The 13,910-nt window shown below is 48.7% G+C and overlaps 1 protein-coding gene across 2 annotated transcripts in view; it reads right to left on the reverse strand.

The window, feature by feature from the left end:
- Nucleotides 1–4,308: 4,308 nt before the first annotated feature.
- The window catches only part of RNF2 (ring finger protein 2), a 30,602-nt gene continuing 21,000 nt past the window's right edge, over nt 4,309–13,910 (reverse strand). For both annotated transcript variants that reach the window (XM_064148069.1, XM_064148068.1), the window contains exons 2-7: nt 13,490–13,578; nt 12,330–12,490; nt 9,932–10,147; nt 8,242–8,514; nt 5,674–5,845; nt 4,309–4,781 (exon numbers count right to left, since the gene is read on the reverse strand). In XM_064148069.1, the coding sequence (XP_064004139.1) occupies nt 4,680–4,781; nt 5,674–5,845; nt 8,242–8,514; nt 9,932–10,147; nt 12,330–12,490; nt 13,490–13,576 (1,011 nt within the window). In that variant the 5' untranslated portion in view covers nt 13,577–13,578 and the 3' untranslated portion in view covers nt 4,309–4,679. The remainder of the gene's footprint in view (nt 4,782–5,673; nt 5,846–8,241; nt 8,515–9,931; nt 10,148–12,329; nt 12,491–13,489; nt 13,579–13,910) is intronic.

Here is a 13,910-nt window from a genome sequence, read left to right on the forward strand (position 1 = left end):
CCTGCCCCCCCACTAGTGTTAGGTTTAGGTAGGAGCTAAATCATGTCCATCAGCATCACAGCTCTGTCTTTTGAACATTTCTGGTCATCTCCCTGGGGAGCCTCTTCCAGTGTTCGAGGACCCTTTCAGTGAAGAAGTTTCTTCTAATGTCAGATCTAAACTCCTGGTGAGACTTGAGGCCATTTCTTCTTCTGTCACGTGGTACCTGAAAGAAGAGACAACTCCAGCCTGGCTCCAGCCTCCTTTTAGGGAGTTGTACAGAGCCAAAAGGTCTCCCCTCAGCCTCCCAGGCTGAACCACCTCAGTTCCCTCAGCTGCTCCTCACAGGACCTGTTCTCCAGATTGATCAACACCCTCAGGTCTTTCTCTGCTGGGCAATTCCTCAAGCCTGGAGCATTGCAGGGGCTTGTTCTTATCTTTCCAGCTCTGAAACCTTACAAGAGAATTTCTTCTCTCTTGCTTCATGCAAAAGCAGCACACCTGACACACTCCTGATGATGTAAACCCCAAAATAGTTACTGTCTCTTACACCCTCATCAATCCAGGCCTGCTTTGGTACTGTGATATTTTCTGTCCTAATGAAAAAGGAACAAGAGACCACTAAATAGATGATAATTTGTACTTCAGAAGTGCTACAGCATCAAACTAAGCTTCCTTCAAAAGATTACTGCTTCCTCTTCTTTTCCAAAAGCAACTTGGGATCAAATCAGAAAGAAGAATACAAGGAGAAAGAAAAAATGGTGTTCCCTAGTTCTGAACTATTTGTTTTGCTCTGAGTGGAGAGGCTGCTGGAAGGCTCATGACACACTGCACCCTTCAGTGTTAATATAAGTGGAGTAGACCCAGTCTCAAGTCAGTTAACTGGAGCAAAAGAGCATTTCCATTAGAAATAAAAGAGGCTAAAAAGAAAGTTTGCCTGAAGGCTGCAGTGGGAAGATATTTTTGGGTACTTTTCCAGCATCTTTTCCAAGTCAAAGCAACTGTGATCTTGGAGAAGGAGTTCTGCCCCTTGTCAGTGTCCAGCAAAGGAGGGAGTTAATGCAAGCCTACAGGAATTCTCCTTCTGTTAGAAGTTGTCTCAGCTGTTCATCAGGTAGGGTCAGTCCTGCAAGAATTACTCATCAGAAAAGTTGTTGCTTCAGGGCTGTTGTCTGAGGGCTTTTCCTTGATTCTATGAGGTGTGACTAGTATGTTGTCTTCACTCTGTATGGAAATACTGGGTTAACCATCAATCAGCTGGAGGGTAAACACCGGAGGATGATGAGTCAATAGTGTCCTGGGATATCTAGGCACCAGAAGGGATACCACAGTGGCACCTGTAGTGCTTTTTAGCTGAGGGCCATGTCCACCTACCCAATGCCCACACCAGAGAGGAGCTGCTCCAGAGCATGCAAGCTCTCTGGGTGATACTTTCAGGCTGTGTCTGAGGGGAGCTTTTAGGCAGTTGAAGCTGTTACAAGGTGGGAGCAGAAGCACAAGCAGAAGGGGATCTTCAGAGATTCTACGTGCAGAACAGCTCAGGAAACCTTTGGCAGCTTTGCTCAGAGTATGTCCTGCTAGTTAGAAGTTGTATTCACAGTGTCACCAAGGTTGGAAGAGACCTCATAGATCATCAAGTCCAACCCTTACACTAAGGAAATGAACAGAACTTCACTTTTTAATAACACACCTCAACCCAAGTCCTTCATTGCAGTTACCCTTTCGTGTTCAAGAAAGGTGTGGACATAGCACTTTGGTTTAATGGCTGTGGTGGTTGGACTGGAGGAGCTTAGAGGGTTTTTCCAACCAAAACAGTTCTATAATGTTTGCTTTTGGAGCTGCTTCATTTACAGCTGGACACAAAGCTGCAGGCTTTCACCCAGGTTCTGTGGGAGCCCTTCAACACATGTCTCAGTCTGCAGGACCCTGATGAGAACAGCAGAGGAGCAGCACCTGTGGCTGGTCAGGGGAAGAGCTGCCCTCTTCCATGTGCCTGTTTCTCATTCAAGGCACACAGCATGCACACATCAGTCAGATCCAATAGGCCTCCTGAGAGAAGGTTGGAGCAAGGCTGATGTTAGTTTCTTCTAAGTAACTGCCACTAGGCCAAGAAGAAAAAGGCTTAAGTTGTGCCAGGGGAGGTTCAGATTGGAGATTAGGAACAATTTGTTTCCTGAAAGAGTGGTGAGGCAGTGGAAGAGGCTGCTTAGGGAGGTGGTGGAGTCACCATCCCTGGAGGTATTGAAGAAGCTTCAGGATATAGTTCAGTGGTTGGGTTAGGATTGGACTTGGTGGTTTTAAAGGCCTTTTCTAACTGTAATGATTCTGTGACTGTAGCAGGGGTCAGGGCCAGGCTCAACTGAGACCACAGTAGTAGAGATCAGCTGCACCTCCTCCCCCTTCCCTCTGGAGAGCCACAGGCATGGCAGCACTAAAAAAACATACAGATTGTCCAAAGAGTTTCCCTTGGGCACTCTAAGAGGAAGCAGCACTGGAATTTCCATCAGTGGTTGGAAACATTTCTGCTTTTATTGTCAGTTGGAGAATTCAGGGTGAGTTTAGTTGGATACTATAGCTACCAAGCTTACCCACATCTAACACAAGGAAAATAACATGGCTTGAAGGAGTAAAATCAAATCAAATGGTTGGTAGGACTCAAGAGTCACAGTGCAATCAATGGTTTAATCCAACAACTACATTAGATATTTAGGTATCATATTTAAGGAACATAAATACTCAGTAAGTTCACTACAACATGAAAATAAAAGCTTCACGTTCTCCCACCCTTCAACAAACTGGGGACAAAGTGACAGACAGCTCCTAGACAGACCTTTCAGCTTCACAAACAGCTCTCTTGAGGGACTGGACATGCCCTTAGCTATCACGACAGGAGGATACACAGCGACTAACCTAGAGGGCTGCCCCTCCACTTTAAAGCAGTTACAATCCCTGCTCCCCCACCCCCCGCCTTACACTTAGTGGACATGCACTACTAGTCTATACAACCAACATTGCACCAGAAGTCATGAAGAACACAGCTCCTTCCAAACTGCCCCCTCTGTGTGCTGGGGCCTGAACACTCCTGCTCCACGTCACGGCAAAAAACAAGTCTTCCAGTAAGGGAAAAGAATTCAGTTACTCCAAGAATCCTGCACAGTTCTCACGTCAGGATAAAGCAGATCTGAAACAGCAGTGGACATGGATGCCTATTTACAAGTGCTTGAAAGACAGAAGTGCTTGAAGGGCAGTTCCTCCTAGGAGAATCTCAGAGCAGCTGAATACTCCTGTACTGCAGGCCAAAACCAGTCTGGCTACAGGCAAGATGCAGGAGCAGCACCACATGGTTTAAAGTCTATTGCTTGTCACCTATGTTAGCTGCTTCTAGCTTTGGGTGCAAAGGAGTGAAGGCTCCATCAGCAAGTCTTAGAGCCAAGGGACTCTCCCAGTAACAGCATTTCCCTTCAGACAAAGCCAACAGGTAAAGCAACCCCTGTGAAGTGACAGCAAGGCTCAGAGCAAGGGAAGAGGAGGTGAACATGCAGGAGGACAGCAGCTACTGCTCCTCACACTACTGCCACGTTTGAACACTTCAACCAAAGTTTAAGACACTAAACGGTAAACTTTGTCAAGTACTAAAATTGTCTTCCAAAGTGCTAAGCCATGTTTGTTAAAGCTATGAGAGAAAGAAAAAGAAAAACAAGTAGAATCTTGAAGCAGCTTATGGTTGAAGTCCTCCCTGCTCAGCCTGGAGCCCAGAGAAGCTCACAGCTGGGGTGGCACAAGTTCCATAAAGCAAAGCATTTTGGCATTGTCTTACATCCCTGTGCTGGAAGCAGGGATTTGCTTTAAACCCCTCACATTTTCAGGGTAGTTCTTCACAGAACATTCCAATACATTCACAATGAAAATCTGTTCTTAGGGGCAAGATAGCAAGGCTGTAAAACTTCCATGAGTCCAGCTGGACTCGTGAGGACTGGATAACACTGCCACAGGAGCCAGGTGGGAAGATGCAGCGTGCCTCAAGGCTGGCAGGTTTTACAGGTCTGGGGCTTTTTTGGACTGAAATGCTGGTTAAAAAGCAAATCTCCTGTTTCACCTTGCACTGAAGTATCAAGTCCAATGAAAAGCAAGGTTTCCAAGTGTCAGATCTTTCCCTGCAGCTCTTTGTTGAGAAGAGTGACTAAGACATCTTTTTTTAGGGAATGCCACTACCTTCAGCTGCCAGAAACCAGCCCTTTACCCACCTTTTACATGGGTATCCATTAGCAAATAACATCTAACACACTCCTTGGCTCAGGTAACTATTGAATAGACTTGGCCATCCAATGCTCAATCCTCCAACAAAGGCTATTATTATAACCATGGCAAATGTATCAGGAATCCAGAGGTACCTGGATGAAATTAAGACATTCCAAAGTGGAACACTTGTTCAGTTATCATGCATCAGGAACAAAAAAGCATGTCAAACATTGGAATGCACTGGAAAAGGTCATTTAGTCTCCTAGGGAAAAGCCAAAAACCCAAACCAGACTAAATTAAATACAACCCAGAATACTGGCTAATATTAATAAGTATACTGAGAGAGCCTGAAGGCACCACCTGTAGTGTCCATGAAGATAATAATGGTGGTGCCTTCATTAATATTAAAGAAGTCATAGCTATAAAAAGAGTTAGTCCCAGCTCAGGTTTTCCAGCACAGCTTATTTATGTTCCTTTGTGGGTGCATAGTACAGTTCCATGGGTTTGTTGACTTTCCAGTACTTCTCACTGACTAGTTCCAAGGAGAAGGACCCATTTAGTACCTAGAAGAGAACACCAAAAGAGAAATTAAGTACTCTGTACCTTGTATGGGTAGTGCTGTGAAAAGGAGGCTGCTTGAAATCAGAGATAATCCCAGGAATGCACCGATGTAGTGTGGCCCCTTACTGCTAGAGGAACAGAGGTGCTGCAGCAGGTCCAGAGAAGGGCAAAGCAGCTGGTGAAGGGCCCCTTTTAAGTACTGAACGGCCACCAGAAGGTCTCCTTGGAGCATTCTCTTCTCCAGACTCAACAGGCACAACTCCCTCAGCCTGGCCTCACAGCAGAAGGCTTCCAGCCCTCCCAGCATTGCTGTGGCCTCCTCTGGCTCTGCTCCAACAGATCCCCGTCTTTGCTGTGCTGAGGACTCCAGAGCTGGACCCAGCACTGCAGGGGGATCTCAGCAGAGTGCAGCAGAGGGGCAGAATCCTTTCCTTCCACCTGCTGCCCACACTGCTGGGGATCAGCCCAGGACACAATGCCAGCTTAGGTTCAGCTTTTCATGCACCTGCACTCCAGTATCTCCACAGGCAGGGCTCCTCTCCATTCCTTCATCCCCCAGCCTGTACTGATACTGGAGATTGTCCTGACCCAGGTGCATTTGGCCTTTTGCATTTCTTGAAACCCACTTCTCCAGCTTGCCCAGGTCCCTCCAGATGACATCCTGTCCCTCAGGTAGTTAACCACACCACTCACTTTGGTGTCACCTGCAAACCAGCCGAGGGTGCGCTCAGTCCCACTGTGTGTCAGTGGTGATAGTAAACAACTCTGGCCCCAGTACAGACTCCTGAGGTACACCACTTGTCACCAGTCTGGATCCAGGCCCTGGAGCCATTCCAGATGCAGTCTGTACCAGAGATGCCTTGCTGCTCACTCCTGGCCAGAGGCTGTACTTACAGTGAACTGCCCGTTGGCAGTAGCAATGTAGATGGTGTACTGCTTCTCGCTGGCCGTGTCAAGGTTCATCTGGTTTGACTCTCCTTTGCTACGAAGCTCCTCCAAAGCCAGTCTCACAGCTAGGTACTTGGACAGGTGATCAACAGTGGCATTGCCTGAGGTCTTGATGTATCTGTGACAACCACCACAAAAAAGAATCACACACCCAAGTTGCAGGTATCATAGAATCAAGCAGGTTGGAAGAGACCTCCAAGATCATCCAGTCCAACCTAGCACCCAGCCCTAGCCAGTCAACCAGACCATGGCACTAAGTGCCTCATCCAGGCTTTGCTTGAACGCCTCTAGAGATAGTGACTCCACCACCTCCCTGGGCAGCCCATTCCAATGGCAAGGTATGGGAAAGACATCTGGAACATCCAAAATATTAAGCATCAAGTGTGAAATGCTTTAAAGGCAGCTCACATACAAGAAATATGAATTGTTTCCCCCCAAGTCATGCAGCTCATTGTTCCAAAGTGCCCTTACATCTTTGTGGCACTCTTTTGGCCCTCCTGCTCTTTGTAGAGAGGTGACAACACTGCCTGTCAGCTGCTCCTGATGAAAAACCTACTAACAGGTTGCCAGGGAGTTCTCATAATACTTAGGACTGCTCAAAATCGAGTCCAGATACAGCCTGAAGTGCCTGGAGAAGAAACTGTAAGCTGTCAGAGCTGCACACACACTCCCTGCCTCTCATTAGAGTTATTCTTCCTTGTCTCTCTATCCCCCCTTGGATTCTTCACCCAAGAACTGAAGGCTGATTCCTGCTGCAGAGGCCTCTCCCAGAAGCTTAGTTTTCTTTCTGCTTTCAGAACAACTCCCAGAACTCCCTTGCAGTTCCAAACCATAAAGAAAAGCTGGCTGAAGCTTCTAATATATTTATAGGCCCTACAGAGGGATGTCTCATCAGGGGAGAAAGCCAGGAAGATATCTGAGGAAACTACACCAGGCTGCTCATTGGTTTGATTCAAAAATCTGCAGACTCTGCTTGGACTGCAGCATAAAAAATAATGCCAGGAAAAGCTTCCAGCCTGTAAATCCTGCTGACACCAAGCTGCTCTGCAAACTGCTGGCACTTAGGCGAGAATCACAGCATCATCTTGGTTGGAAAAGTCCTTTAAGATAATCCAGTGCAACTGTTCTCTGACTCTATCAAGTCTAGTGCTAAACCCTGTCACTCAACACCCCAACTTGAAGCCATTTCCTCCCCTCCTATCAGGGCTTGTTCATTCACAAAGAATCATTTAATAAAGGGGCTGATCTTCACAGCATCACAGTATCACCAAGGTTGGAAGAGACCTCACAGATCAAGTCCAACCTGTTACCACAGAGCTCAAGGCTAGACCATGGCACCAAGTGCCACGTCCAATCCTGCCTTGAACAGCTCCAGGGACGGCGACTCCACCACCTCCCCGGGCAGCCCATTCCAGTGTCCAATGACTCTCTCAGGGAAGAACTTTCTCCTCACCTCAAGCCTGAATCTCCCCTGGCACAGCCTGAGGCTGTGTCCTCTTGTTCTGGTGCTGGCCACCTGAGAGAAGAGAGCAACCTCCTCCTGGCCACAACCACCCCTCAGGGAGTTGTAGACAGCAATAAGGTCACCTCTGAGCCTCCTCTTCTCCAGGCTAACCAATCCCAGCTCCCTCAGCCTCTCCTCGTAGGGCTGTGCTCAAGGCCTCTCCCCAGCCTTGTCGCCCTTCTCTGGACATGCTCAAGCATCTCAATGTCCTTCCTAAACTGGGGGGCCCAGAACTGGACACAATACTCAAGGTGTGGTCTAACCAGTGCAGAGTACAGGGGCAGAATGACCTCCCTGCTCCTGCTGACCACACCATTCCTGATGCAGGCCAGGATGCCACTGGCTCTCTTGGCCACCTGGACACCATCATCCTAGCACATAGCACCTAGCGTGAGCTGCAAGGCTAAGAATCCTTAAAACACCTTTATTTGTGATCAGAAGCTGAGAAGAGATTGTTGCTGTGAGATTGGTAATGGCTGAGCAGTCCCACCCACCCCACTTGCAGTGGAACGAGGGAGACAGTGGCTATGGTTAAGACAGAGACCTGGGACCGTTCAGTCTGGAGAAGAGAAGGCTGAGAGAGGATCTGGTCAATGCCTATAAATATGTGAGGGTTGGCTGTCAGGATAAAAGTACCAGGCTTTTTTTGGTGGTGCTCAGTGATAGGACAAGGAACAATGGGTATAAGCTGGAACACAGGAAGATACACCTCAGCATGAGGAGAAACTTCTTTGGTGTGAGGGTGCCGAAGCCCTGGAACAAGCTGCTTGGAATGGTTCTGGAGTCTCCTTCTCTGGAGACTTTCAAAACCTGCCTGGATGCATTCTTCTGTGACCCAATCCTGCTTTGGCAGGGGCATTGGACTGGATGATCTCCAGAGCTCCCTTCCATCTCCTAAGATTCTCTGATTACTGAAGGAAATTGATTTTTAAAAGGCCCAAGGAGTGACAGAAAACAGAAACACCAGAGCAGCACAGCAGAATACATGAAGAGGAAGAGAAGACCTTTACCTTGTCTGTGCACTGTCGTCATTCTCCATGAGGGTCGGGTGAGGCCTGAAGACCAGTTCTATTTCACTAGCACCATCCATGACAGGGTCTATTGCCACAGCTGTGTTGTTATTGTCCAGTTCCAGCCCAGAATCATCTGATGTTTTGGTCCTCTTGTTACTGGGCCCTGCTTCCTGGTTGCTGTGTGTTGAGGCGTTGCTGCAGTGGGAGCTATCACCGTTGTCCTCTGCTCCACTGCCATTCTCAATCTGCTGTTTCTTGCCCCTCTGTAGCCTGATCAGAAATAGGAAGAAATCAACATTTTAGCAAGACCTACTCAATGGAGAGGCCCCACAAGGTGTGTACAGCTTCTCCCTCTCTCCATTTCTGGTCTGCCAGCAGTAAGACATAAGTGAACAGAGACACTAAACGTTTCAGATAGCTCTGAAGTATAAAACAACCCAAAGTTAAATACATTGTTCTTTAAAGAAAGATACTCACAGGCAAGACTTAGTTTTTTCTTACCCCTCAAACACTGGCACATCCTTTGAGATAATTTTAACTTCATACAGTCTCTTCCAACCTGGTTGATTCTATGATGTGGGACATGGTCTAGTGGTCATGAAGGTGTAAGGTACAAGATTGGACTTGATGACCTTAGAGGTCTTTTCCAGCCTTAATGACTGTGTGATACAAATCAGTATTCAAAGGTCAAAAATCACAGAACTGCACAGGTTGGAAAAGACCTTTAAGATCCCTGAGTCCAATCATTAGCTTAACACTGACAAGTCCTCAACCAAGTCATACCCCTCAGCACTACATCTGCCCAACTTTTCAATCCCTCCAGGAAGAGAGACTCCATCACCTCCCTGGGCAGCCTAATATTCTTCCTAACAGCCAATCTAAACTTCCCTGGTGCACCCCGAGGCCATTTCTTCTTGTTCACAGTATCACAGTATCATCAGGGTTGGAAGAGACCTCACAGATCATCAAGTCCAACCCTTTACCACAGAGCTCAAGGCTAGACCATGGCACCAAGTGCCACGTCCAATCCTGCCTTGAACAGCTCCAGGGACGGCGACTCCACCACCTCCCCGGGCAGCCCATTCCAGGGTCCAACGACTCTCTCAGTGAAGAACTTTCTCCTCACCTCCAGCCTAAATTTCCCCTGGCACAGCCTGAGGCTGTGTCCTCTCGTTCTGGTGCTGGCCACCTGAGAGAAGAGAGCAACCTCCTCCTGGCCACAACCACCCCTCAGGTAGTTGTAGACAGCAATAAGGTCACCCCTGAGCCTCCTCTTCTCCAGGCTAACCAATCCCAGCTCCCTCAGCCTCTCCTCGTAGGGCTGTGCTCAAGGCCTCTCACCAGCCTCGTCGCCCTTCTCTGGACACGCTCAAGCATCTCAATGTCCCTCCTAAACTGGGGGGCCCAGAACTGAACACAGTACTCAAGGTGTGGTCTAACCAGTGCAGAGTACAGGGGCAGAATGACCTCCCTGCTCCTGCTGACCACACCATTCCTGATGCAGGCCAGGATGCCACTGGCTCTTCTCTCCCTTGCTACTTGGTTGAGCAAATGATTTTGCCAGACGTTGAAAATACTTCTGGCAGAGAGAAAAGGACTCTTAGGCTACAGGGAGTGAGGACAGAAGGGGTATTTTTAGCGTGAGGCAAACAAGGTTAGAGGTGGCCAGAGGAGGTGGATGACGTACCTGTTCATGGCCTGGATCTTTAATCCTTCCTCAATGCTGTGGCTTAAAGCTTGCTGGTTGTTGTGCTTGCTGATTCTTGCCAGCACTCTCTCCTGATGAGCTTCGTATTCATCCCTGCTCGGATAGATTTTGCTGATGAGAGCGTCAAAGTTGGGATCTGGCCTCAGGGACCTCTTTGAAACGAGCTTCTTGCGACACGTGGGACATTCTTTGTTGCTGGACACGAGCAAGGGAGAAAAACGATGCTGACTGACACAATGATTCACAGATTGTGGTGGGTTGGAAGGGACCCTCAAAGGTCAGCTTCTTCAACCCCCCCTGCAGTCAGCAGGGACACCTCTGACTACAGCAGGCTGCCCAGGGCCACAGCAAGTCTGATCTGGAATGTCTCCAGGGATGGGGCCTCAATCACATCCCTGGGCAACCTGTTCCAGTATTTCACCACTCTCCTCCTGATGTCCAATCTAAAACTTCCCTGCTCCATTTTGAAGCCAATGCCTCTTTTCCTATCACCACAGGCCCTTTTAAACAGTCTCTCCCCAGCCTTCCTTTAGAGTTCCCTTTAAGTTACTGAAAGGCAGCTCTGAGGTCTCCCCAGAGCCTGCTCTTCTCCAGGCTGAACAGCCCCAATTCTTTCAATCTGACTTCACAGGGCAGGTGCCCCAAGCCCTCCTCACATCATTTTGTGGCTCTACCTTGGACCCACTCTACCAGTTCACATAGTTCACAGAGTTAACCAGACTGAAAAAGACCTCCAGGATCATCCAGTCCAACCTATCACCCAACCCTTCCAATCAACCAGCCCATGGCACTAAGTGCCCCATCCAGCCTCCTCTTAAACACATCCAGGGACCAAGACTCCACCACCTCCCTGGGCAGCCCACTCCAATGCCAATCCCCCTTGCTGTGAAGAATCTCCTCCCCCCAGCCTGAACCTGCTCTGGCACAGCCCGAGCCCATATCCCTCTGCTCTGTCTCTAGGTGCCTGGCAGAAGAGCCCAACCCCACCTGGCTACAACCTCCCCTCAGGTAGCAGTTTCATGTCCTTCTTGTGTTGGGGACCCCAGAGCCAGACACAACACTCTAGGTGAGGTCTAACCAGAGCAGAGTGGAGTGGCAGAATCACCTCTCTAGACCTTTTGATACAGCTCAGACTCTCCAGCACTAACAGAAGCTTACCCAAACACTGCAATTCTTAAAGTGCCCACTAAAACTCAGCTTTTGTAGTAAATCTGGAATGGAGCTTGTGTCTTTTGCCAGATCTGGTGTTATTCTAGTTGGAATTTCAGCTGAAAAAAGGCAGAATGAGAATGCTTCATGTGGAAGGGGTATTGTGGAAAAGCCTAACAGATATTAAAGACCAGAACAGGTATTTGCTTCATACAAAAATCTTGTGAGAGGTTTTAACCCACCAGTGCTTGAAAGCACAACTCTTTGATGAGGGAAACATGTAAAAAAGCACTGGATTGGTAACTTCCAGTGAGTAGGAGGCCTAGAGAAGGGCAGATTTAGGTTGGATGTGAGGAAGAAGCCTGGATGAGGCTGTGGCCAGGCTGATCTAGGGTAGGGTGTCCCTGGCCATGGTAAGGGGTTGGAACAAGATGAGCCTTGTGGTCCCTTCCACCCCTGACTGATTCTATGATTCTAAGAAGTTCTTGACTATGAGGGCCGTGAGAGACTGGAACAGGTTGCCCAGGGAGGTGGTGGAGGCCTCATCCCTGGATGCATTCAAGGTCAGGCTTGATAGGATTCTGAGCAGCCTGATTTAGTTGGGGATGTCCCTGATTACTGCAGGGGGGAGTTGGGCTACATAGCCTCTAGACCTCCCTCCCATCTACTATGCTTCCATGATTCTGTTTTGACAGATCCAGACATAGAATCAAGCAGGTTGGAAGAGACCTCCAAGATCATCCAGTCCAACCTAGCACCCAGCCCTAGCCAGTCAACCAGACCATGGCACTAAGTGCCTCAGCCAGGCTTTGCTTCAACACCTCCAGGCACAGTGACTCCACCACCTCCCTGGGCAGCCCATTCCAATGCCAATCACTCTCTCTAACAACAACTTCCTAACATCCAGCCTAGATCTCCCCTGGCACAACTTGAGACTGTCCCCCCTTCTTCTGTTGCTGCTTGCCTGGCAGAAGAGACCAACCCCACCTGGCTACAATGTCCCTTCAGGTAGTTGTAGAGAGCAATGAGGTCTGCCCTGAGCCTCCTCTTCTGCAGGCTGCACACCCCCAGCTCCCTCAGCCTCTCCTCATAGGGTTTGTGTTAGGTTGGAAGGAACCTCAAGGCAGGAACTGGGTGATCCCTGAGGTCCCTTCCAACCTAAACCATTCTGTGATCCCCTTGCTCACACTTCCACCCAGCCCTTTTCCCTCTAGCACTCTGTACCTACCCGCTCCTGAGGGCTGTGATGATGCAGTCGGCGCAGAAGCGGTGCAAACATTCTTTTGTTGTCATGGTGTTTTTTAACATGTCCAGGCAGATGGGACACATCAGCTCACTGTGGAGGCTTCGGGGTGATACCACTATTTCCAAGCCATCAGTGATTGCTTCCTAGTGGAGAAGAGAGTAAAGCTGAATGAAAACTTCCTCCTGGAGACTGCAGGTTTGACTGCTCTTCTACAGAGAAACGTAGGGCAAAGAGAGAGACAAGCAGAAGGACACGGCAAAGAGACAACACAAGGCACACACACTGGAGATCAGGAAGAGATGATTTACAAGAAGGGTAGGGAGATACTGGAACAGGTTTCCCAAGGAGGTTCTCAGGTCCCTTCCCTGGAGATGTCCAAAGCCAGGCTGGATGAGGCTTTGAGCAACCTGGTCCAGTGGCAGGCATCCCTGCCCATGGCATGGGAGTTTGAACTAGATGATCTTTAAGGTCCACATAGAATCCACATAGAATCAACCAGGTTGGAAGAGACCTCCAAGATCATGTAGTCCAACCTATCACCCAGCCCTAATCAATCAACTAGACCATGGCACTAAGTGCCTCATCCAGTCCATTCCAGCCTAACCTATTCTATGATCCATGACCACAAGACACATACACCACCGCATGAAGTAGGAGGAAGGAAGGAGAAAAGAAATACAGGTCAATCATCAGTTTGTTTTTCTAACAGTATGAAACAGACTGTGGGTTTGGAAGGATCACTTCTATTGGTGTCTTCTCCCACGAACAAGGATTAGGACAAGAGGAAACAGTTTCAAGCTGTATCAGGGGAAGTTTAGGTTGGACATTAGGAACAATTGCTTCTCCAAAAGCATTGTCAAGTTCAGGAACAGGCTCTCCAGGGCAGTGGTGGAGTCACCATCCCTGAAGGAATTTTAAAGCTGTGCAGGTGTGATGCTGAGGGACATGGTTTAGTGGTGACCTAGTTGGTGGACTCATGATCTTAAAGGTCTCTTCCAACCAAAGTGAGTCTATGATTCTCTTCTATAATTCTATTTAGAGTGGGCAGTGAACACTCCTAAAGGAAAATACGAAGCCTCAAGGTTCACAGCCTGAGTAGTGCAAAAAGCAGCCCTGCCCTGGAGCTCAGCTCTTCACATTACCTGAGGTGTCCTTTGCAGTTCATACAAACTCAGCTCCCATGTTTTGCTTAAAGGTTGCGTCCCGTTGGTCTGCACAGCTTGAGACATGTCTGGGAAGAGAAAGAGAGGCAAGTCACACACATACAGATCTGGCTCCAGGGGCCAGCTCCCTCTCCCTAGCAGGCTCCTCTGGGAGCACAGAGTCCCACACCCCTAGGGACAGAGGCATCTCTGTGCCACCACAGCGACAGCACAGGGGCACGCCAGTTCACCACGTACCAGGCTCCGCTGAGCTACACACAGATAATCCCCTGCTCTGTGCTGCTCCAGACACACTGAGGAGGTCACTCAGCCCTGAGGGCTTGGCAAAAATCAGTTAGTTGTTGAACAAAAGTGACCCACAACTGAAGGCCACAAAAGTTGGGCTGTGTGGTGTGAAAGC

This window comes from Pogoniulus pusillus, chromosome 8 (genome assembly GCF_015220805.1).
Source record: "Pogoniulus pusillus isolate bPogPus1 chromosome 8, bPogPus1.pri, whole genome shotgun sequence".
NCBI classification, from domain to species: domain Eukaryota; kingdom Metazoa; phylum Chordata; class Aves; order Piciformes; family Lybiidae; genus Pogoniulus; species Pogoniulus pusillus.